At 43.2% G+C, this 26121-nt stretch overlaps 1 protein-coding gene across 3 annotated transcripts in view; it reads left to right on the top strand.

The window, feature by feature from the left end:
* The window catches only part of RNF24 (ring finger protein 24), a 121636-nt gene that overhangs the window by 67683 nt on the left and 27832 nt on the right, over positions 1-26121 (top strand). For all 3 annotated transcript variants that reach the window (XM_085642671.1, XM_085642669.1, XM_085642670.1), the window contains exon 2: positions 5169-5318. In XM_085642671.1, coding sequence (XP_085498797.1) covers positions 5176-5318 — 143 coding nt within the window. In that variant the 5' untranslated portion in view covers positions 5169-5175. The remainder of the gene's footprint in view (positions 1-5168; positions 5319-26121) is intronic.

Consider the following 26121-nt stretch of genomic DNA (forward strand, 5'->3'; position numbering starts at 1 on the left):
AAGTCATTGAATTAGATTGTTAAATGTACGATTAGCCCAAAACGAAGAGGTCTACGCGTTTCAAATCCCTCAAGTTGTGGGGATTCTCATCAGGACCAAACGCTCTCTGTCAACCAATGACAACCAAGGAGAGACTTGAAAATATTGAGAATCAACCTTTCAAAAAAACCTTGTCAGCCTAACGTAGTGTAATCGTCGTGTATCTCTCTGCCGGCGGGAGGGGTTCTTGCGGACAGGATCGTCTGGAAAAAATCTCGGCTATTTCAGATAATGATGTGTTCTAACTTCGGAAGGAGCTCAGTTGTGGTCTTCCGGTATGATTGGTAAAGTTTTACGGGGAACCCTCAGTCCATGCGTGTTGCGCCATTGCAGGTATTGTTCCAACACACTGCTGCAGGCCACACACTGCTGCATGCCGCACACTGCTGCACGCTGCACAATGCTGCACACCGCACACTGCTACATGAAACACTGCTGCAGGCCCCACACAGCAGCACACCGCACACTGCTGCACGCCACACACTGCTGCATGCCGCTGCACGCCACACACTGCTGCACGCCGCACACTGCTGCACGCCTCACACTGCTGCACGCCGCACACTGCTGCACGCCGCACACTGCTGCACGCCGCACACTGCTGCACGCCGCACACTGCAGCAAGCCACACACTGCAGCACGCCACACACTGCTGCATGACGCTGCACGCCGCACACTGCTGCACGACGCACACTGCTGCACGCCGCACACATCTGCTGCACGCCGCACACATCTGCTGCACGCCGCACACATCTGCTGCACGCCGCACAATGCTGCACTCCACACACTGCTTTTATGCGAGTTTATGCTACTGACATTTTAAATGACAATGCCTTTTGTTTGTTTAAAGACAAAAACATAAATAAAAGGAATTGTAATTTTACAATGCCAATAGCTCAAACTCTTATAATTGCGAGACCTATTGCATTGCAAATGCTTGTTCTCCATCCTTTTTATTAGGTCGAGCATTCGAGACCTCTTGTATATACTTTAGTATATACTTGTATGTGTATGTACTTTGTGGGCTCTGGAGATCAGCTCTAGGACTTGTCTGCTTCCGCTTAGGGACTTTTTTTTCAGTTCAACTGCCTCTATTTAACTGTCCTGATAGAAAACGACCAGTAGAGGTCAGTAAGATACCAGAATTGCTTTTTGCTTGGGGACTTTCTTTTTTATTTTTCTGGCAACTGTCTCTATTTAACTTTCATGATAGAAAACGACCAGCAAAGGTCAGTAAAATACCAGAATCACTTTAACATTCTCTAGATTCCAGCCCATAGAAATTGTCTTCCACGAACACCGGTAGACAAAAATCTTTTTTTCAAATCTTGTATTTTCAGTGATATGACCACCGAAGGCCCTGATTTTATAGTAAAAACAGAGCTTTGGACTATACCATTTCCCGCTGAAAGGCAATATTTCTCTCCATGTGTTCCCATACCTGGCGTGTCACGCAGTTTGGTGCCTACTTTCCCTCCATGTTAAAGAACAGTAGATGTTTCAGCACCCAGGCTCATGTGCTGCATAGCTAAATACATATAAGGTCCCAAAGGCGAGACCGATTGCATTGTAAATGCTTGTTTGGGTTGGTTGTCTTGTAGGGTAGGGCACTATATAAGACAGTAGAGACATATGACTGCTGAATGATGCGTCTTATGGCCCTTCCTTTCCGTGTTCATAAGGACAGCACGAGCCTGAGGAAGGGATGTGGAAGGGCGGATGAACAACAAGGAGATGCCTTCCATCTCTGACATCAGGCTGACCTAGCTAGCTCCAGCATCGCTTTACAGGTCTATATTGTCACGTGGACCTCACCGGCAGTAAATATCTTTATTCTTCCTGTATCCAATTCTTTGGTTACTGGTGCAGGGCGCTGTTGCTCTGTTTCAAGTTGAACAGTTTGATTCTTTGGGGAGGACAGGATTTCTGGGAGTCTTCTTTCGGATAGTCCACAAGGTGGTTTGGTTGAGGTTGGAAGGAGAGGGCTGCAGGAGCTGCTGCTGTGAACCTCTTCACTTGGAGAGCAGTATTAAAAGCCCAGCGCCTCCAGTCCAGCACAGGAAGCCTCTGAAAGGCCTTTGGACCGCAGTCAAATATGTAGCGCACTTGAAACTTTCCAGTGGGAATTTCCATGGAGAGAAGAAATGGCCATTGATAGTGAAACCGGGCCTGCGCTGTGGGCATCTGCTGTGACAAGGCTACCTCTGAGCTCAGAAGCACATGAAGGGGAAGTCCCCAAGCCTCCTTGCTGGGACTTGCAAGGGGGTCTTCTGAGGGTGCCATACAGGTTAAAAGCGAAACATGCTTGGCGGCAACCCCAAACTTGAACGCATGTTTTAGGGAACACGGTGCTCTGTACTCCATCTCCGGATGCACTTTTGAAACTATACTGTGAGTATTGGACTACCAGCAATATATGCATTTATATGTTTACCTAGTATCTCACAAAACCTGTTTTACAGAGTTACATTACCAGTAGTAGCAAGAATAAACATTGCTTGGGAGGGCAGATGACGAGTGTGACGTGGCCAGACCATACAAGCGTCTACACTGAACTTCTTTTTCATACATTTTATGTACGAAGTAGGTGGAATATGCATAGTTGTGTGGGTGGGGGTGACAGGCGCACTCTCCAGACGTAGGACGTGTTGTATAAGCAGGGTCACTGGAATTGTGCAGCAGGAGAGGGCCATATTATGTGGCAGGGTTGAGTAAATTATGCAGCAAGAAAAGCAAATTGTGTGACGTAATGTGGCACATTTTGTGATAATATTACTTCATTATATTGTAATTTTACACTTGTTAACACGATCTTGGCATTGGTTATACCTCATTAGTACCAGTTTAACACCCAAACACAGTAATAAGCAACAGAAAGGTGACCTGCCCAGCTTTGCAAAGGGCCTACGACTGCACAGCAACACGCGTCACTGCGTTTTTAGTAGCTTTTGAACTGTTTGAGCTAGAAACTTTTTTTTGGGGTGAAAATCTGCTTATTATGCAGCAGATGATGGTTTATGTGGCTAATCTATAACTATGCAAAAAACGCCGCAGCCGCACAATCGCATAATTCCACTGGGCCTGTCCATAAGTCTATAGTAAAAGTGGTCAGAGAAGTTGCTACGCATTTAACAGCACTGGATCTGGCGCTGATGTTTCAGGGTTGCTGAGGCAGAGTTAAGTTGCAAGTGAGATTACCGTCGCAAGTTGTTTATGAACTTTTGAGTTGAAGCTTGAGCTGGACTGCTAGATGTCTGGTATCGGTGGCTCCTGGAACGGTAGCCAGGGTGCAGCTCTCAATTTTGAGTGCTTTGTCAAAGGAGTGAATGCCCGGCGGGAGCTGGCAAGGAGGAGCTTGTTGAAGTGCTTTTGCTTCTTGAGGATTAGTAATTTGTACTTTTTATTTATATAGCTCTTATGAGATGCTGAAGCACTACTCCAGAACCCAAGGTGGATTCGTGGTGTATTAGAGGCAAAATGTAAAGTGTTATTGGCAGTGGTGGACATGTCTGCCTGTTAGTTGGATGAATAGGATAAAGGGGGGAAGGGTTTGGAGAGGCTTATTGGGAAGTCCATAGTAGTTTGAGAGGTTTGGGATCAGTCAAATTAGGTGGATAATATTTAAATATAGATAAATGCGCACACATAAGATATAGATACTTGGAGATGTTAACATATTACAGATATGCAAGATATTCTAGAAGTATAAAATTGCATGGATAAATAATTTACAAACTCTGACATTCCGTTTTTTTGCTGCTGATAAAGTTCTCAATTACCCCCTCTCCTCCCAATATTTCACTAGACGAGCACTTCTAGATCTATTTCCTATAATCCTATTTACACTGTGACCAATGTGTTATCATAGAATAATAAACCTATAAGTATACACCTTATATGTTATTGATATACTGACTTACTTTTTTAAGGATAAAGATATATATGTATGTATTTATTTATTTCTAGTGCTTTAATCAGGGTCTTTGCGTAGTGAAAGCTAAGAAGTAAGTAGAATTTGCAGATGTTGACCACGAGTTCCTGTAGCGGTGCCGAAGATAGCTCGAAGAGAGGTGCTGGACATGAGCATTGAAATTTAAGCTGAGGGTCACTGCATTCTGGTGGCATAGGGATCGAAGATGGAAAGAGTTTGAGTGCTATGGGAAAGAGATCTTGGTCATGGCTGAACGATGCGTTTAACAGCATGTAAACGTCCGAGAACTGAGTTGGTTAGGGAAGATAACATTACGGTGCCATTGACTGTGAGTAGGTGATAGGAGAAATTGACTTTAGAGACCTCTCCGTGGGATTCGCTGGAGAACAATCGGCTGAGGGACAAGAGTAGGGAGACTTGGAGGCCACCCACTGGTAGATCGGTGTGCTTGAGGAACAACATGGCAGGCTTCCACTGTCCAGTTGTCCGCTGGGCTTCCATTGTCCAGTTGTCCACTGGACTTCCAATGTCCAGTTGTCTGCCGGGCTCCCACTGTAAAGGTGTCCGCCGGGTGTCCACTGTATAGTTGTCCGCCGACCGCTTTGTTGAATAATAGACCGTAGATGGTACTCTTTGTCCGACACTTGCCTACAGTTCACTACGTTGCATCTGATGGGCACCTCCCTTGCATCGATGTCCTCCAATCACATTGATGTGGAGCAGACCTAGGCAGTAACCTTTTTTGTAGTCCCCTTTTTAGTGTGGCATCAGCATTGCTGTCCTTCCACAGCATTGCTGTCCTTCCACTATGTTGCTATAGAGTGAACCCAGGGCTTTGACCTTTTTTGTAGACTCTTGCAATGCAAATCATGTCTTCCCCCATGGTGTGATTCCAGTACAGAGATGTCCTGACACTGCCTTTTTGTGGCCCCTAAGCTGCACCCTGACATATAGACTATTTCCACTTGCGATGTGTTGAATCTGACTTGTCTTGCTCCCCTTAACTAGCTGTCACCATTTCACAATTGGACAATTTTCTGTTTTACGTTGTCCTTACGAGTGCGTCATTGCGGAGCAGTGAGGGCCTCGTCAAAGAATTGTAAAGCACTAAATCTGTAATCTCACTGCTGTTCAGCACTAACCTCTTTTGCTATTTTTTTACGCTATTTTTTTACCTTCTATTTTCTCTCCTCTCTTACAGCCTATCCATGACCTCAGACCTGCACAGCTGCAGCCTTACCATGCCTAACATCGGGTTCCAGAACCTGCCCCTCAACATATACATCGTGGTGTTTGGTACCGCCATATTCGTCTTCATCCTCAGCCTACTCTTCTGCTGCTACTTAATCAGGTAAAATGTCCCCCTCCCCTTTCTTTTTGCCCCCCAGTCACATTGGTGAATTGCAGTGCACACTGCGGTTTTAGGGGGGAATGCCCCAAACGGGACCTTCCTTCCGCTGCCCCATTACCTTCAACCCAAACCTTCTGCATTGATGTCCTCAAGCTGACTTTGCAAAGCTTTTGAAAACGAACTGTCTTCTTTTTACCTAAATATTTGTCCTCTTTTGCTTGTGGCAATGTCTGAAAATTACTCATAATTTGGATGAATAAGGAGTGTACACAAAATGGCGGCGTATTGACTGCTTCTCCACGTACACGATTGACAAGATGCTTTTGACTGTTTTATCACAGGCTGTACTTATTTTTGGGTGCGGCTCATGTGTAAACACTTGGTTGTATAAGAATGGCCATTGTATGACACACATGTGACTACCACGGAGGATAAATGTAGCGATTTTGAACTTGATAGTATACAAAGTAATGGACGTTGCTTTCTAACAAGGTTTGACCTGATGTTCCAGATTAGCATAGCGTTGTGCCAGGAAAGTGCGTGGATTTAGTTTAAAAGTTGGATTAAGGACTTTAAGAAAGTTTGTAAAGGCCTTTTTTTCTGTATTGGAATTGTGAAAGTCAAGCACTACAATCTCTTATGTACTGCTCTCTTTAGCAGGACCCTTAAGGCATCTATAAAATATGTAAAAGCAAAAAAGCGGCACTTCACATGGATTTTAGGAGCACTTGTATCTCTTTGCTGACCGCTCTCTTAGTCTTGTGTACTCTTTCTAAAAGCTCCCACCATTTCGAGGTAGTGCATTACACGGTGCTTTACAGATATTCAATCTTCCTGCTGAGTCACAGCCTCACTTCCACCAGAAATAGGTACCCTCGTCCTCTTTTGGGAGCAGCATTTCTATGAGCGTCAGTGGCTGGATCTCTTTTTCTTAGCATGCAGGTAAAGGCTGAACCAATGCATCCTGCATATGCTACTGCCTCCCACTCATCGAAAGGTAGCAGCCCCTGTATCATTAGATCTCAAAGCTTTTCGCGATTCAGTTCACAACTATCAGAAAGGGGTAAAAACAGGGTAAGTGTGTGATGAAGCGATAAAGAGAAATAGGGAGGCAGGGAAAAAACAGACAGAAGGGTGAGAGCACAAAAATCTTTCACAGCAGGGTAGGATGCATGTGGTGGTGGTGGTGGGGAGTAGGGCCTGGCCAGTGGCACGCACTGCAGCCAACTTCCGGTGCAAATTATCCAAACCGATGCACAGGAGGGATTGGCTACCTGTAGTGGGTTGGACGTTGGGGCCTGGCCTTGGCCATGCACAGCAGGGGTTGGGAATAAAGTGTATTATCAAAACGAATCTTTAAAATTCAACGAAAAACAGTTAAAATTGAGTTATGGTTCTGGTTCAAATGCGTAAACCCACTTTGTCACTGATGGATTGCAATTCACACAGTGCACATCATTACTGTTCTCAACTCACCGTTGCCAAAATATTCATTTGCAAACGGCGCAGGAAAAAAAAGGCAGGCTAACAGAAATGAAACTTGCCGAATGATGTTAGTTATGTATGGTATGGTTCGGTCTCGAATGCTTAAAATCACTGACATTTGCCAGAAATTGAGTGAAACCTAAATTTATAGCTCTTGTCCAGCCAGTTGTGTTTCTTAAAAAAATCAAAATGTGGTTGACAGAAATTGAGTGTTAGTACTCTCCACAGCCAGAGCAATAGAAAAGCTGGTTTGGCAACTTTCAAAACACTAATATCTCAAAAACTACTGAATGAATTTACACGAAACCACACCAGCACGCTTTCTGAGTAAAATTCTAATTTCCTGCCAAGTTTGGTGTAAATCTGTTCAGTGATTGGGGCTGTAGGTGAGAGCAAAACTTCCTATGCAAACTCACTTTTATTTTTTCACTTAGCTCCCTCCCACACATTTCGCCTTCTTTTTAGGTCTCGCCTGACCCAGCGCAAGCGCTGGTCTGGCGAGACTTATTGAGAGGGCTCCAAAAAGTGCTACCAGGCCAGCCTAGAGCTACAGAGCATGTGCGCGGGCGCGCGCACCGCGCTTTACCGCGATTACTTTCACTTTTACGGCCGCTTTGGTGTTTGATCGTGATCGCGATCACTTTCACTTTCGCGGTCGCACGGCCGCTTTGCATAGCCAATAGGTCTCGCTTTTGGGACCTTATAAGTATTTAGTTATGCAACTGTTGCATGGCTAAACACTTATAAGGTCCCAAAGGCGAGACCTATTGGCTATGCCAATGCTTGTATATTGTGTTCCCCAGCTCAGATATGCACGGAAATTGCCATGTTGGACCTTAGCTGACCAAGCAAGTGAATTACTGGATTTTGTGCAAATCTGCTAATGGTCAAAATTCTAGGCACGTCCTGAAGTCCTTTTCAATAAAAAGTGTGTCTTCACCGTTGCTACACTGTGATGACTGCAGCTGTTTAAAAAATACATTATTTACATGAATTTATATCTATAACGTCTATAGATATTGCACAGTCTGTATCTGTGTTTAATTTTTGATGCTGGAAGATAAACTGATAAAAAGGGCTGCAAGATTTTTTTCCCTAAATGTCATTTTTTTTCAAATATTTGTGTAATCTGACAGTGCCAACTTTTAGCGCTGGTGGCGCCCGGTGCGACAGTGTTTCTTGGCACCCCACCACCCCCAACCGTGGTGGAGGTGGTGACCCCCTCAACCAAGGATTCCCTCACCACCACCTATTAACAGTGCCGCTCAAGTCTCCATAACCACTCACTTTCAGATGCATTAAATTAGTTATATAGTGCTACTGGGTGTCAGAGCGCTTTGCATCACACACACACTACAGAGACAATCAGTCATACATGTGTAAATCAGTGTATAGGAAATGCTACATAAGCCAGAGGACTATAAGGTTTAGGAGTGACATGTCATCCATACTGGTAGGCAGTATAGTTTGAGTGCTTGGTCTGGAGAAGCACAAACTCAGAATTGAAAACTGAACACCATATTTGGGGTTCTCTTTAGTAATAAGAACCGATTTCTATCCAATTGAACCCTTTTTGCAACATTAATCTAAGCTCTAATCTATACTTTGTCGTGTGATTGCTGTTCTTTGATGACAGTTAATAATTCACTCTTCTGTATTTGGATTTTAACTTATAAATTGCAAGTAGCAAAAGGATCTCTCTTAGAAAAGCAGTAACCCACTGACCTATTTACATTATATGCACTTTTTGATCTACATGGTACACCTTCTTTGCAGCAGGCTTATCAATATTCTGTGCTATTTTATGATCAGTTAAGACCTCAACTAGTCAAAACTCCGATCTCTTCACAGGAAGAACATTAATCATCAGAGTTTTCTTGACATTTGTATTGTTGCCTTAAAATGGCTGTAGGCATGGAACACAGCAGCAGGTGCTTTCAAAACCAAAATAAAATGCGTCAGCAGATGCTTTTAGAACCAAAATAACCTTGCAAACATGGCACCACCTGAAGGTATCACCCAGTGTGATGGCACCAGTCGCACCGCCCTAGAGTCAGCCCTGTAATCTGACATTGCACGCCATTCACAACATTTAATATCACTTTTAAGAAATGGGGTATATAACATGGTGTGATTTTAACATATTCTAATCCTACCATCCCCTTTAGAACTAGTAGGTTTCGTTTGTTAATCCTTCAGTTTAACCCTGGGTAGCTGTGGCTCCGAGTTTACACAAAGGAACAAGCGTAAAGCATTTAAACAGTACTAAAACAATTAAAGAAGAAATAGACGAGACACTCCAGAAATCCAACTGCGGTTTATAAAAATAGAGTAGATTTAGACACCACAATGAAAAAGATCCACCGGAGGGCTCTGGACATATAGAATTGACAAGGCATAGTAAATCACAGCATTTCACTCAACCACGAACAAGCATTAGCAACTTCAGTGTTTTGACAATTAGCAACTTTTTCATCAAAATGTTGAGCTAATTGAACCGCGGTCACTTAGTCACTTTAGGCGACCAACTCCAGTAGGGAGCCAGACAGGGAGACCAGCAATGTCCTCAGACACAGTTACCTTAGCAGGTGTAGCAATCTTTAGTCCATTCAAGGCTCTTTAATCCGTTGCATTGATTTCCTATGGAAGGGTCCTGATGCAAGGGATATATGATGCTGAAAATGCTCTAGGATGCTGTGAATGCGGCCAATAGGAGTCTTCCTGAGGCTAATCATCGGCCGACAAAGAGGGTGAGTCATCCTTGTTCACATGGTTGACGTCTCTGGAAGGTGGACTGGCAGAAGTCCCATCTCCACTGGGCTACAAGTCACCCAATATCACGATCACAGCCAAATCCTTCCCTGAACGATAATTCAGCCTCTGGGTGGCCAGGCTGAACTCCGATGGCTCTCCCGAAGTGAACCTGGGGGCAACTTTGAGCGCCAGGTCTTCGTCTCTGGTGCAGTTAGCAGCTGTCTGAAGACTCTTGGCTACCAAATTGCCCCAGCAGGCTTCTCAGCTATTGTGGCCCCGTACTGTGAAGGAGGTAAACCAACTGACCTTTGTTGTCTCTTTGCCTTGGCTAGGCTCCAGGAATGACTTCTCCATGGGCAGGAAAGAGCAGACCTAGCCCCTCTTCTTACAAGCCACCAGGTTCAGCAGGTGCAGTCCACTCTGCCCTTCTCCCTATTGTTCTCCATGTTATCTTTGAAGGCGCTTTAGGTTTGAAGCTCGACTTTTAGGCCAACACCAGTATGGCTTCCTGTGGGAGGGAGGTTACCCCTTGCTCTAGTGCAGGCCACTGTTGTCTTCTATCCTGGGAGTCATTATCACGTCTACTTAAGAGGGCATAAAGCTTTCTCGAGTTCAAGCTCCTTCTGTAATCGTTAAGGGCACAGGAGATTGGAAGCAGTGGAAAAGTTGCACACCACGACTAATTAAATTGATTCCGACTAGAGAATGTAGTTGTCTCAATGTAAGGAGTTGTTTGAGACCTTGAAGTTTCCACTTTGGTCACAGGCTTCAGCAGTTAGCACAGCTGAGGGGTCAGCGTGTAACCCTCTGCTTGCAAATGGGACGGCCAAGCCTTTTCACAATAAGAACAGTCTGCACTTTTCTACTGACAGAACATGTAAAATACATATTCTGCTTGTGAAATATGCTGCACCCTGCCATAGGGCTCTGCAGACCTGCCATAGGCGTGACTTACACATATGGTAAAGTCGGGCTAGCAGTCGGGCTAGCAGTGTAAAACTGCTTTTACAGTCTGCAGTGGCGGACTGGGAGACTCGTTTTACCCTTGTCACACCTAGGGAGGCGCAACCAGTTCTGCAATCCCTGTGGTGACGCTTAACCTTGCATGACCTGGGTACCATATATTAGGGACTTATAGGTAAGCTAGTTTATGCCAATTGGGTATAAACCAGTGTAACATACACTTTTTAGGATCGGGACACTGGTTTTGAGGTCTGGTTGGCAGGCCTCAGTGCACTCTCAGAGTCACAAAACCAGCAGCATCAGTCCAAAAACGTGGGCGTGACACTACAAAAAGAGGTATTTCCTTACAACCACTATTAGTGATCCAATACTTACGAGATGAGAGAAAGCTTTTGCATTTTCGTCAGAACCCACTCAAAATTTTTGATTACATTTTTTTTACTTATGTTGTTTTGATATAGAATGCCACGAATATCATTTCTTTTGATATAGTGACTACTATAAACTCTCAAAACTAGACATAAAATTGTCCTTTTCTTATGTATGGATTAGAAAATAGGAAACATTACAAAATATTAAATTGCATCCCTTAGGGACTGGAAATGTTATCTTGGGATGAGGCTATCATAAGCAATTTTTTTTTCTCTTAAAGCTCCCTAAGCGAGTACACGATGCCACATGTTCTTAAAGAGACCATAGAAAAAAATATATAATGTTAAAGCTATTTTTAATCCTTGTTCCATTATCTACCACTTAGCAGCTTTGAAAAGGTTTTGTTTGTGCCATTTTTGACGTCCTGAAACAGTATTTTTTCTTCACCCTAAAAATGCTTTGCCTCTTCAGGAATAGGCGCTACTGTGCCGCTTAGAAAACGCAAGAAAGTTAATCACCCTAGCATGCTACATTAAGTAAGGCAACGTTTTGAGTGTCACCAGTCATTTACCTTATTGGGTTCTGCTACACTTGTTTATTGCGCACCCTGCTACGACTTTGTAAGCAGAGTTCTACCAGTTTGACGAAAGCTGTTATGCAGGAAGAATTGTCTACTTGAATAAGTGACTTTTGTTACATATTACGTGCTTTGGTCTGTCAGTACTTGCTAGATTTTATGTGCCAGCTCTGGACCATATGAACAAAGCCCTTTTGCAGTCATAAGCCATGCAGTTTTCACTTGACCGGATTTGTGACCACAAAAGGCCCGGTGTATCAAAGGGTTTTACCCATTCTGTGTCTACGGGAAAATGTGTTTGTACTTCGGGCCCTTTTTTCTTTGTGTTAAACCCATTTTACAAGTTGGGGATAGCATTTCCGAGATTTGCAGAATGAGTTTTGCGATCTATTCATTTGATCTTTATTCCTCTTTAGTTACTTAAAACATTGCATATTTTAAATACAGAGTGTGCCGTGCATAATGTCTTACGTTAAAAACAGGAAAAGCGAGTCCTCAAAACGTTTTACAAACTAAAGTGACACAGCAAATATCTTCCCAATTCAATGGCTGGATTGCAATCCAAGAGTGTTCCTTACTCAGATGTTTATACCATTAGCTTCTTTTCTGCCAGCCTCAAAAATGTCACCAAACGTGTTTAAAATGGGATAGTTAAGATTTAATGCATGTAGAACACTTTGCCGGCATGTTCGAATACACCTTAGGTCGGACAGTTGCCATAAAAGGCTCAGACTTTCTCTCAAGAGGCATTGGCAAATGCAAGTTAGATTAACCCAAGAGATAGCTGATATATTACATTAACTGCACAGCTTATTTTCCCTTTCATTGGACCTTCTTGAAGATTGGGCAGGGATAACCTAAGCGATATTGCTTAAATTTATGTTTTATTTAACCTGAGTAGTTCATCCCAAAAATATGGTTGGCTACGCTATGCTGTATAAGTATTTACCACAGTCCATGCACGAGACCATGTAGGTAATATCGGTTGGTCCTGGGAGCTTCACAGTATTCTCATATTCTGTTGATATACTTCTTAAAAACTTGAAAAGTGACCGGTGCATTTCAAGGATCCCACGCTGTGATTAATTTATCTATACCTACCTACACACACTTCCTTTGCAACCATTTAGTTAACTTGTATTAACTCTTAATTTTAAATTCTCGCCTATAATTTACACACCATTATGGTTCGATGAAACCAGTGCAATCAGCAAAAGACTGCACATATTGCAGAAAAGGCTGCACCGAAAAGTGATGTGTTGCGCTATGCAAAACTCAAAATAAATAAATGAGCTCTTTTCTTACTGAAAAGCTGTATCTGGCTTCATTGTCTTATAAGTGGCCTTTCAGAGCGCTCTAGCAGTATGCCAAATGCTATTTCCCCATAGGTGATCCACCCTCTTTTTAGCTCCAGGCCTCTCCATCTTCCAAGACAGGCAGGCCTCCAGGACCTTCTTTACTGCTGCTACCTGTGCAAGAACTCAGCAGCTAACTAACCCTCACCCTCGCTCCTCCCCATGAGCACCACTACACGTTACTTACTAGTTAATTGCTGGAATGAACCATCTGTTCAACGTACCGCTGAGCGGAGGCCTTACTATCTCTGGGCCCAGATTCTCAGCATTCATTATATAGTATAAGGTGACTATATTTGATTGTTTTTCTTGGTGCTCGAGTAATCTAACTTTTTCTTTCTTTCTAGTTTCTTTCTAGTTGCCCCCTTTATTGATATCTCCCAATCATTGGGCCTACCTGAGGGGTGCCTTACATGTAAGAAAAGGGAATGTTAGGGCCTGGTAAGTGGGTGTACTTGCCAGGTGGACATGGCAGTCCAAGACTGCGCGCAGACACTGCAGTGGCAGTCTTGAGACAAGTTTACAAAGCTATTTATTGAGGGTGGCACAATAGGTGCCGCAGGCCGACTAGTAGCATTTGATTGACAGGCCTTGCACACTCAGTGCACTTTACTAGGGAGTTACCAGTAAATCAAATAAGACAATCCTGGAAAACGAATCAGAATCACAATGTACACAGGGAGCTAATCACAAGCGTTAACAGTGCTTGTGAATCTCTTTCCATGTCTCCTTTGTTTCTATTTTTGCTGGTGTTCTGTAATGGTTTAAAGATATATATATATCAGGCGCGCAACACCCATTGGACTCACAGGGCTTCACCCCCCCCCCCCATAGCACAGAATTTGGTAACTGTGGTTTAGTGGCGCCTTATGAGACAGAGTCCTTTATCCTCGATTTATTTTGTAAACTTGAGACCTTGTTGTGGCCCAGTCCCGTCAAAATGTAGAAACCCCCGTCACAAGCGAGCTCCTACACCGACTGGTCACATTAGTGAACCCAGAGAGTAATCCTCGGAGAGAGAGAGTCGTTACAAGTAATTTAAACTGTCCTACTCGTTAATTTGTGTTTCTTGTTGCTCTTAACGTCAGAGGGCTTCCATAATGCACGACTCCTTTTCAGCGGTGTTTAAAGATTTCAGTGGCCTTTCGAGTGACCTGCGTCGACCCTGTCGATGACGCACTCTCCCCGCAGCCCGACTGACAGAGTAACCTATTGGTTTGTGCTCTGTGCATTGGTGCACGCTCGCAGGCGTGTTTGTGTCCGCCTCGCGCTGACGTACGTGCAGCAGGGCTCCCGCGCGCGCTGCCTCGTGTTGCTCGTCTGTGGTAAACAGTTGCCTCCCCCTCGTCAGGGGCGACACAAGGCAACAGTCGGGAATGTTGTCCTTCGTCAGCGTTTTGCTGCAGCAGCAGACACAGATGGATGCTGCCCCCCCCCCCCCCCCATTGGTCAGAGACAAAGCGCCTCTTTGTGTCCAAACAACCACACCCACGCCCACCGCTTGGCACTCACTGCGTGCAGGAGGGCGGGAGCTTTCGAGGCGCATGTCCCCGCCACGCTCTGCATCCCTGTTACTGCTTTGAATAGTTGGGGGCTTACCGTGCAGCTAAGGTCGCAAAAGTTGTACACGTCCATCTACATTTGGTCTAGATCATTAGCGCACCTGTCACGTGCCTTATTGTTACCAACTCTTTTAACTGTGCATAGAGTGGACTTTGGTTCCACCCCGAGGAGAATGTTTCTCCTCTCTTGCCCCTATACTTTGGCAGTTTTTATGTATCATTACACTTCCTATAAAAGTATTTGCATTGCAGTGTGTGGGGGACTATTTTCCATCTGAAAAGCGCACTGAATCATCACAGGTTAAATTCTTTATCTCATACATGCAGTGCAGGCAGAAAGAAATAATCTTTGGTTTCGATTTTTTTTCTCCAATGCAGTAGGCTTTTTTATGTAATGGTCTAATAACACTCGGCGTGAAAGCCAGACCTGAGCTTTCTTTTTAATATCTGCCTTCAGGCCTTTAGAATAAAAGTCGATCAAAATCGCTGGGTGCCTGTTGCCTCCCAGCACCCAGGTTGGTATGCTTCTGCCCTTTTCCTTCCAGTACGTCATCAAAGACTTCCACAGACCTATTTGCGTCACTGCTGGTACCTCCACGAAGATTACAAATTCATAACTTAACGTGTATTTGTAAAGTGCAAGTTCACCGCGACGGGTATCTTGGTGCTGAATAACAGATGTTTATTTTTAACCAACTCAATGGTGCTCATGTTATCAACCTCAGAAGGATGAAAAGCTGAGTCGACCCTCCAGGATTTGAACCTGTGACCAAGAGGTCAAACATTGGCTGCACCAGTACACTGAGCCACCAGACCTGGCTTTACATTAATGCTTTATCAGGTCAGAGGGTGCAGTCACAGCCGACATCTGTGCACAAGGCCGCTTTAATAAAACAGGTCTGTGATAGCATCAGTGAAACCTCCTAGCATCTTACTGCATACAAATGTTGTCACGTTTATACATAAATAATCTAACGCCCAACTCCCATTAAGTGCCTTCCATTCTGGACGTAAAGGCAGACACATCTTCAAACTCTTCTTACGCCCTCAAACAAAACCGCTGTCCACCTAGTCTCCCTGAAGCTCTGCTCCCTCGTCACTAGGTCTCTACTCATCCTTGTGCACCTACCTCGTGAAATCTACCTAATTACATGTCCTTGTCAACATTAGATAATGAGGGGTTGGTGGTACCAAGTATACTAGATATATAGTCCTTGTTCGAGGCCGTGTTGGGGGTTGGGGATACCAAGGTTTTTTTGCACCCTGACCGTGAGTGTGTGGGCCCTATCCCCGCTCCTTCTCCTTGTGCACTACCTAGTACGTAACCTAGTCGTGCATAGCTGTCCTTTGTTTAGTAGCTAATTATGTGTCATGTATAAGTTGTATGTATAGAGAGCCACTACCAAATAAGGTGCGAGACTGGGTTAGGCTTAACCAGAATTATTTCTCTGAAAAGTATGAACTTGTCTTTGATAGGAGTGACCACAGAGTAAAGTCACCCCTTCAGATACTCGAGGCCCTTTCCTTCTGCCTGCGTCAAACTCTAAAATAACCCCCTCTCCTGCCTGTGCCATTTGAAGTCCATGGTTTTCAGCATCTTCTTCGTACGTGGAACAATCACTGGACTTTGCACCTCTTTTGCACCAACCCAAAGGTGCAACTTATTGAAGATGTGGCTTGCGTCAGAAAGTGTAATAAATCCTCTTATACACCATGCCTAGGTTACTGTGGTTCTAACCTTATTGTGGCTTTACTGGCTAACCGTAGATGTTGCAGTGAGGTTCACAACTTTTGAGGTCGTTGTCTTTGAAGCTGCACAAAAACCATAACCTGCACGCAGCCTCTGTGGAGGGTTAGGCCAAAAGCAGACTGAACCAAGTGAGCTCGCTTAGCTCAGTAAATATGAGTTTGTCCATCACGACCCTGGATCAAGTTCTTTTACCAGGTGAAGGTAAATGGATGCTGATGATATGCATCCCACCAGTCACTCCATTGATGTCTAAAGCGCCTGACTGCTGAAAAAGAGTTTCCCGTCGCTGATAGTGAAGGAAGGGACCCTTAAATATAATGGGGTTGCCCTCAGAACCTGGGTATACACTTACAACTTACAAAGAGTTCTCTCGGGGGACACAATTCTTCACCAAAAATTGTAAGCCATGCTGACCATTTAATATTGGGTTCGAAGGGTCAAGGAATGATCCCTTCCAGGGAGAGTATCAACGTTCTTGAAAAGGTAAATCACACCAGTAAAGGTTTCTCTTTCTAGTTTGATTTTTTTTTTTTTTTTTAAAGTTGATATTCTCTTTAGAAGGGATCATTTCTTGTGGAATGCTCAGCATTGTTCACTATTCTTGGTGAAGAATTGTGTCACCCAGGCAGAACTCTTTGTAGTTTGTAAGTGAAGGAATGAACATCAGGAAACTTAGACGAGCCAGATGTTGCTCCATCTGCGGTAGTCCAGAAAAGAAATACAAGCTCTAATTTCTAAAGAGAGAGAGTTCCATAGAGAAGGACCAAGACCGATAAAGACCCGCCTCCCTGCCTTACACATTTATAGCTAGGTCTGATAGTTAAGATCAGATTTCTATGGCGAAGAGAACACTCCAGGTGGTGAGGAGTGAATACAATTACCCTAGTCCCCTAAGATAAGGAGAGCCACCACCATACAAAGTCTTCTACATAAGCACAATGGTTTGAAATGAATGTGGTCCTCGACAGTCAGTCAATGAATGGAACAAAGATGAGTGACAACAGAGGGCTGCCCGGGGACATGGCAGAGCAGACGTGCTGCAGAGTTTTGTTCGATCGTCCCACGTGGAAATGACTACTCTTGTTTCCACCACATATTCAGGATGAATTCTACAACAAAGAACGTTTACAAGGCGACACTTGTGCATCATCATCCATTTCTAAATATTACACACTGCAGCATTCGGTTTCTCGCCTCTCTTTGTCCTCCAGTAGGGATTGGTGACAAAACAAAAAGGCTTTGGAGATTTCTGAACTCCACCCAAAGCTGACCTCTATTTAATTGAAGGATATGTTTTGCTAACACTTGTCATAGTTGTCCGCTTATCACTGGCATGCAGGTGTGATCAAAATAGGGCTATTCCTTCTAACCTGTGTTTCTCATTCCATTACACCCACATGTGTGAAGGTCACCCCAGAGACACTCTCTCTCTACGAAAACGAAACTTCAGAAGATCATTAAACTGAATGAGCTTGGATGCCATCATTAACTTCTGGTCCTCAGAGGATAAACCCTTTTCTTTAAAAAAAAAAAAAAAGAAAATAATAGTTCATGTCTTCTCTTGTGTTACAACTCTGCTTTTAGAAATGGTTCTAGGCCATGGTGTTATCTGTGGCTAGTCCTGCACAATTGAAATGACGGCATTAGTGCCATAAATTCTTTGACGCTTCATGTCGTTATGTAGCTTTACAGGAAAAGCTGGTCACTTGCTTTGCTGTCCAAGTCAGGTGTGAGGTTTCTAAGTGCGTTCCACGACTGTTCAGCAAAGCTCTCCACACCAGGCAACTTTACACCAAATAGCTGTAATGGGCTGCAGTGTTTTATGTTCATACTAAATACGCTGCAAGACCAATCCTTTCTTTGAGGTCGAAGAAAACAATTGTGTAGATGCATCTAAAATGGCCTACCTTTTGATCTTCATTGAGCTGAAGGCTTTGACAAATCAAATGTCTTCTCAGGGTATCTCCTTTTATTTTTTCACTAAACGGAGAGGTGGGCTAAATGGATACTTACGCCTCAAGCAGAGAGCCTATTCAAGTTTTGAGCAGATCCGCCTCAGATCTTACCTCAAGCACTAATAACAGTGACACATGTCGGCAGATTCGAAGAGGGGAAGAAATAACCGGGTAGGAGCTCTGTTCTGAATTAGCTGAGTTAAAAGCTGTATGCTTTTAAAGCATTCTTCTTTTACAAGCAAAGCTTGGACAGTATTTTACGGCCCTTGAAGGATGTCCATGGTCAGCTACTTTGGGCTGTGCAAGGTAGTCGCTGATTTGGAACCTACTGTAACTGTTCATGATTTGATGTAATGTCTTGAGACGAAGGCTACACTTCCACATCTGTCAGCTTGGCTGCTGGTAAGCATCACTTTGTACCCTTTAAAAAGCAGGCATGATCTTCGTTAAAGTTACTAGACCATGTTCTTCACAGAACCAGTACCTACTGAAATAGCGGTAGCTAAGTAAGACATCCCCCTCAGACCACGCCAAAAACCTCGGCATCGTACTCGATTCATCACTCACCATGGACCGACAGGTCTACGCCGTCACCTCCAGCTGCTTCAACACCCTCCGCATCCTTCAAAAGACCTTCAAATGTATCCCCCCGGAGGCGAGAAAGACAGTCACCCACGCACTCATCACCAGCAGACTGGACTATGGAAACTCACTCTACGCCGGCATCAACAAGTCCCTACTCTACAAACTCCAAACGATACAGAACGCCGCGGCCAGACTCGTCCTCGGCATCCCCCGGTACGAACACATCAGCCAACACCTGCGGAGACTCCACTGGCTCCCCTTCAAGATCTCACTCATGCCTACAAATACCTACACAACAGCGGACCCAAATACCTCAACAACAGAATAAACTTCCACGTACCTAAAAGAAACCTCCGATCTGCCAACCTCGCACTAGCTGAAACCCCGCGTATCCATGGAGCCAGAGCAGGCGGAAGAACGTCCTCTCACATTGCAGCCAAGACCTGGAAGAAGCGGCCTACAGACATCAGTCGTGCCCCCCTTGAGACCCTCACGGGTGAGTAGCATGCTTACAATTCCCTGATTGATTGTTTGATTGACATCAAGACTTCTGCCTTAGGGTTAATAATCATATTATTCTTGAATGCTGCCATTTCAAGGACTCTAAAATCCTAATGTCTAAATCTTTGTGTCACATAGGGCATACAACTCTCTATAAAACCTAAAGGCATTAAATGGTTACCAGACCAATGTAGAGATATCGAATCCATATCGATTGAGATTGTATCTAGAACTTTAATTTAGTTCCTTTAAATTATTGTCATGGACGCCATGTCAGCAAATTGATCCCGTGGCTGTCCATGTCATCTTTTTTTCAGTAAGCTTGACTTAAAAAGTAAATGTATATTATATATTTTTCCCTAAAACTGACACTGCAAAAAATGGCTTTGCAGCTGTGCAAGTGTTTATATGCTTGTCTCGCCAGCCTTTCTCATCACTATAGGTGGCCAGCGATTTCCGTTACTTCTTGTTTGCATTTGACACCCTGAGAACCACTGGAAAGCACCTGGTGTCTTTCTGCTACAAACGCAACTACCATGATTGAAGAAATTTGAGAGACAAATTCTGCTCTTCTTATGCTTTTATTCTGTTTATTCTTTACTTTTATTCTGTTTTTCCTATACATTTTCTATATTTTTTGTAAACGCTGTTATAACGTTTATTGATCCCGCTTGGTTAGGCTATTTTAGATCCTCTTATGCCGGCATACTTGCCTAAATTGATCTCTCGAAGGGTGGCAAGCGTTTAGCATGCTACTGCAGTCTTCGCCTAGGGAGACTGGCCAATGTGGGCGGGTGGACCTGGCTGGTGGGCACCGCCACTCGTTCTTTGGGACCAGGACATCATCTAACTTTGATCCAGAGCAAAAGAGACAAAGGCAGAAAAGTGAGAAAACAGGAGGAATTGAAACATAGGAAACAAGTGACCAAGGGAGAAACAGGGATGTTAACAAATCCCTGCAAGAATCAGAGTCAGGAAGGGTAGGTTGGTGGAAGGAAGAGGCATCAGTTGGAATCAAGACTAGGCAGCTCTGGTGTTCGGCAACCCCAGCATTCAGCAGCGGGCTTCTGAGAAAAACTTTTGTCTCTCTTCACATATTGTTTCTCAAATGAATCGCTGGATGCCAGTGGGTAGATCCTTACTCATAACGTAGATTCTCATAATGGATTCTCACGGGCCATCACCACATAACTAGATTTTACATCTGAGTGATCATTGGTTCTGAATAGCTGGATGGTCGTTTGTAGTGTCACACTGCAGTAGGACAGTGCCATTTGTGCTATGGAGAGGAGTGTGCATAAGCGCCACGGTGTGTATTTATATCCCATATTTCAAAGTGTTTGCAGGGTGGGGATGTGATGACTGACAGAATTGTATATGAAGTGTGCACTAGTGTACTTCTCTGCATAACTTTATTTTGTCCTCAAATACAAACCCATGACTTAAGACTGCAGACCAGACTATGGGGTTGAATGTCTAACAGCATTCTCAAAATAAGTAGATTTATTTAAAATATAAGATATTCTTATTTATGTTCTGCATAATAGGAAATCTCAACCATCATTACCTATGTGTGGCCTCACTTCACCCCTTTTCCTAACAGTTGGTTTATTCAGCTTGGTGTGTGAAGTGATATCTCTTTGTGCTCTTAGCTTCAGCTTGGTTTCCTGTCTTTTTATAATTACTCCTTTCTGCACTCAGATTTTTATCGATTAGACAAGAATATTTTTTTCCTAATTTCAATCCCGTTTATTTTGCCAAATATAAGGGCATTTTATTTGCAGTTTGTCTTTATGACTGCGTCTCTTTGCTCTGCATATTTTTGTTCTGAACAATTAATGGCAGCAGAACTGTCTACTAAAACTGCATTATTGCCACCCGCAATTAAAATGTTTTCATACAGCTGTAAAGAAGGCTTGGGATGATAGTATGCCCCCAGTCGCTTGACGATGCAAGATGCTCATCGCAAGGGGGCCAAAAGTAGTACCAAGGAGGAGGTAAGAAAATACTTTTTTTAATGAAAAATATTTTAATATACTCCGAAATATAGGGTTTGGAAAATGTTCATTCTGTGTTAATTATCAAAATTCCTATTTCATCTCCTGGGCATCACTGGGGGTAAGGTTGGCCAACCACTAGGTAATTTCTCTTTGTTATTGTTTTCACATTATATTTGACACATCATGGCTGTGGCCTCCGGGAGGTAGGGTTTTAAAATCTTGATTATTTTGTTGAGAATGCCTGGCACGCAAGCTATTGCAACAAAAAAAATGTAAACAAGATTGTAAAATTGTCTGTTGCAGAAATACCTCAATTTGTAGCTTGCTTGCAAATGGTTGCAGAGACTGGAAACATATAATATTTAACAGCCTGAATTCAGCAGCCTCAATCTGATAAACAACAAATACCTCGACATATAAGCTGAGAATGTTACTTAATGGAGACATCTATGGGGTTTTGTAGATCCAGTATAGCCCTCCTCAAGACTTGCAGAATTGTGAACTAATATCTCCTAAAAAACATCATCAGTTTAGTTAGTGTCTTAAAACCCCAATGAAATATAGTGCCCAAATGTGTAATATAGTTTTGCAGCCTCCGCAGTCTAAAAGTATGGTTAAACTTTAAACCTTCAAAATGTCTGTACTATCGGTTTTAGTATGAAGCAGAGCATGATCAAACCAGCAGACTAGCTATGCTTTTTGTTGTTGTTGGAAGTCTTTTGGTAACTATGTTATCCTGATGACTGAATCCGTGCTTGTGACAGCCCTAAATGACTTGAGAAGGCGTGCTGATGGACGCAGTCTTCCAGCTTTGGTGCTGTTCGACCTTGCATGCGCATTTAACACTGTTGACCGTCTCATAGACTCCTTTCGATCGGTATGCAAAAACGTCCTTTGCTTAGCTACGGTTTCCATCGATTTTGAATCATCTAGGAGAGCTCTATCTAACCATCTTGGTGGAAAATAACACAAAACTTTTTGTGAAGGGAGGTATGACCATGAGAATTTATGGCGTCATGTACGATACATAGGATCTTTTTCACCCTTGGATGGAAAACGAGGATTCTCATACTAGGTGAAATAGTATATTGGCCACCACACATTGAAGCTGTTGTTGTAGGTGGCATAGGCTATATTTGGGCAACCCTATATAGACACTACTAGAGTTTTCTGCTTTATATAACCCCATTGCCGCGATAATGTAAAAGTGCACGAGTTGAAAGACCTTACTCGGGGTTTAAGTCACAGTAACCCTAACTGTATTACACCTAACAAATTCTAGGGTGGGTGAGGGACATATATGGACTAAAGTGTGTCTGTGATTACTCAGAAAATTTTAATCTATTATACTGGAAAAGCTCACGCCTCCGGTGCTCATGCCAGGCCTCATCATGGAGCAGATTGGTACATGTGCCAAATGTACATTTTCCGTGGACGCTTTCAATCATTTTGAAAAGTTGTATACAATTGAGATCCCTATATTTTATGGTTGTTGGTTGATTTCTGGATGTTGATCCTTTTGTAAGGGATCTCTCTGAAAGAAATGTTTGGACCATCAGCCCGCCATGCGTTTAAGTCTGTAATCTCGTTGATGATCTTGTGCTACATGCTGAAGGTTACCTTACCAGGGTTCACCTCAGGGAGGGAAACTCTATTTTGTATTTCAGTAGTATTCCTTAGAAGGATCAACTGATGCTTTGGGGAAAATAGAGTGCCGGGATGACAGAAGGCTGAAAGTTTATCCCAGTCCAAGAGTTGCTTATTGGAGCTTTTCTTCACCTCCCATGGTAAGTATCCTGTCGTAGTTTTCCCTTGTGGATATTCACTACCTGTTACGTCACTCTTACAGTCCTCTCAATTTTTGTCATAGAGGGTTGGATAAAATAAATGATACAGTTTGAATGTCAAGGAAACCAATGAGAGGCTCTTGGGCTTCCAAGATGCCAAAGGCCCCCTGCTGCAATGGTGCAGGGTAACAGTAGTGCCTCTTATCACTACCAAGGACATCTCTTTTGTAATTTAGGCTGAATAAATGTTCACTATTAACACACTTGGTACCTTCTGACCAATAAACCTTACAGTATGTTAAGGAGCTTGGTGCGGCGGTAGCTCTCTCCCAGCTAATCAACAAATGTCCATTATTTCCTTTGAAATTCTTGAACAAGTTTAACCTGCTAATTTTCGCTCCACATTTCCACATAATGTGGTCATTCAGTTGATTTGTGGATGGTCTACCAAGTTTTTAAACTTTTGACTCACTGGTCCACGTTCTTCCCCATGCCCCCAGTGTAGTCTTGTCGAGCAGTCTGTCTGTTGTCCATAGGGCAGTCTCTGTTGGTTGCTCATAGAGCAGTCTCGGCCGGTTGCTCATCTAGAGTCGTGAAATCCAAATATTTTCTCTAGTCAGGGCAGGAGTATTGAATCTCTGATCCCTGTGCTTGGCCGCCCCGTGTGTAGAGATGCTCATGGTAGGGTGAATGTCTTCCAAACGTTTTGAAATCCTTGGTGGTAAGTGCTGTATAAAATGTATCGCGATTTGCTAACTCATCTTGGGTTAGATACACAGGAATCCTACCCTCATCCCAGCTAATGCAAATGGAAACTTGTCACCTAATTTGTTGTAATAATCCATTAGTGAACAATTTGGCAATAATTTGAGTGCAAAGGAAATTTTTACTGATGTGAGAGCACATGATCTCTTGCACACTGAAAATTCAGAAAGACTGTATCTGCCGTTAATTATTTTTTATTAAACTTTTATCGTATTCCAGTTTACAAAACATACATAGTACGTATCTGCTGTGTTTTTTTGGTTTTGTTATTAACTTTGCCTGAGCTCGCAGAGTTTGGATGGTCACCACTGATGTCCCATAAAGGCCCCTGAACAAAGAAGTACAATTGGCTGGAAGGTAAGGAACGCCTGCTTGTTAACCTTGGACATTGCCCATGGAGAGCGAGTCTGCACAACACCAGACCTCACTTCAAAACCGATTGCTCAAAACTGAAATGACCAAAGTAGAACAATGTTTTAAATACATTGCATCCAGTGATTCCACGTGAAATCTTACCTGTACATATCTTACATTTTTGGATCTGAAAGCGTATACTATTGTCTAAATTTATAAAACGGCCTTTGATGTACGATACGTCACTGAACATGTATATTACAACTCTTTAAAAAGTCACAACAACATGAACAGATTATCCAGTGAGCTCTGAGATCTATTGATCAAAGCCCTTTTCCAAAGCACTCTCAAAATAGTTACTGTTTTGACTCAGAAACATAGGCATATAAATATAATTATATTGCATCAGTTTGTTTTCTCAAGCTTAATAAATCTTAAAGCAAAACTACTATGTTGACATGTGGTTGAAGAGACGTAACGGGTCTATAGATGGAAAATTCAAACAAGCAGCAGGCCCGTATGGCAAGCTTAAAATGTCAAAATCAACTGACGTGCTGTGTTAATCCTACAGGTTCTAAGTATGTCTCTTAATATATACGTAAAGCAAATAATTTTTTAGACCAGAAATAACCCCGCATCACATTTAACAAGTGATATTCAAAGCATAATTGAAAGTGTCACTTGATGGACCAGTGTAAAGTTAACTAGTATGCCAGAGATTCAAAAGATATATATTCAGAGTGGAAGAGTTATATTGACTCTGTGGTTCCCTTACCAGTACCATTTCTGCAAACTTGCATCGATTGTGGAAAATACTTTAGAAGGGTACATTGCCATCACCAGAGAGTCCTGGCCTACGCAACCGACATACGCATCTGATCTCCATCCTCCTAAAGGGTTTGACTGTATATAAGAGGTGTCCAATCTGTGTTTATATTTTGTGATTGGATATTTTAATCCTATACACTCTTCAGTACATCTACTAACAGATATCACCTACTTAGTGTCCTTCTGGTCGGTCACGTTGTGCATTGAATGTCGTACGCAGCATTATTTGATGTGTAGTATGCCCCATGAACCCACCTATTGCTCAGTTCTATGCGGTTTTATGGATTATTTTGTAATTTCTTGTATTTTCAGTGGAAATATGCCTCACTTATGGGACTGTGCCAGATTTTCCATGTGCTTATAAGCAATAATGGGATTTCGATGAGAATTTATTTTCATTTCTCGTCACTGATCAATATCACTGTAGGCCCTTAATTACTTTCTTTAGTTCTGTCCGAGGGGGGTGATATGTGGCTACCAAAGATACTTATCTGTAGATTTGTATTGTAGCATTTCTGTTTGGAGACCAAATTTCCGACTGGATATCTCAGATCATGGCCATGCAAAGTCCTAATCGGGAAAGCCTCCAACATCTTCCACACAGTCCATGCAAGTGTGTGCTTTATTGAAGGATATCATTTTTGTATGAGATACGATTTAGCTCAGATGAAAAAAGGTCCTTATTGTCATTTGAAAATGCAGGGGGAAGGATGCAGTGTCTCTCTCTCTTGCTCCACATGCTGAGCACCGCTCAAGAGAGCTGATGGTGCCATAAGGTCATTTTTACATTTAAAAACCTCAACATTTAAGGGTGGACTCACAAACACATTTTTTATACTTTGCGAAAGACTAGCAGGCTGCATTCTGAGTCCAGCATTATCCGCCCTATAACATTTCAGAGCTGAGGGATGCAAGGCACAAGTTAAGATAGTGCCTGTAACCAGTCTCAAGCAGCAAAGTGATCCCGTGATCCAATTGTGAACAGGTGCCTGAGGAAACTGTGTACCTGGTTTTGAAGAAATCGCACTGTGTATAGCGGAAGTGGGCTGCGTAGTTCAGAAATACGGAGAAGATGGTAACATGTCCCCTCCAGAGCTCATGTGCTAACTTGTGGCGTTACCAAGTTGTCCATGTGCTGTAGACGCCCAGATGGCAAAAACGGGTGTGCGCGTCTCATGCACCAGCACGTAATGGGATCATGATGGGACGC

This window comes from Triturus cristatus, chromosome 2_2 (assembly GCF_964204655.1).
Source record: "Triturus cristatus chromosome 2_2, aTriCri1.1, whole genome shotgun sequence".
NCBI classification, from domain to species: Eukaryota; Metazoa; Chordata; class Amphibia; order Caudata; family Salamandridae; genus Triturus; species Triturus cristatus.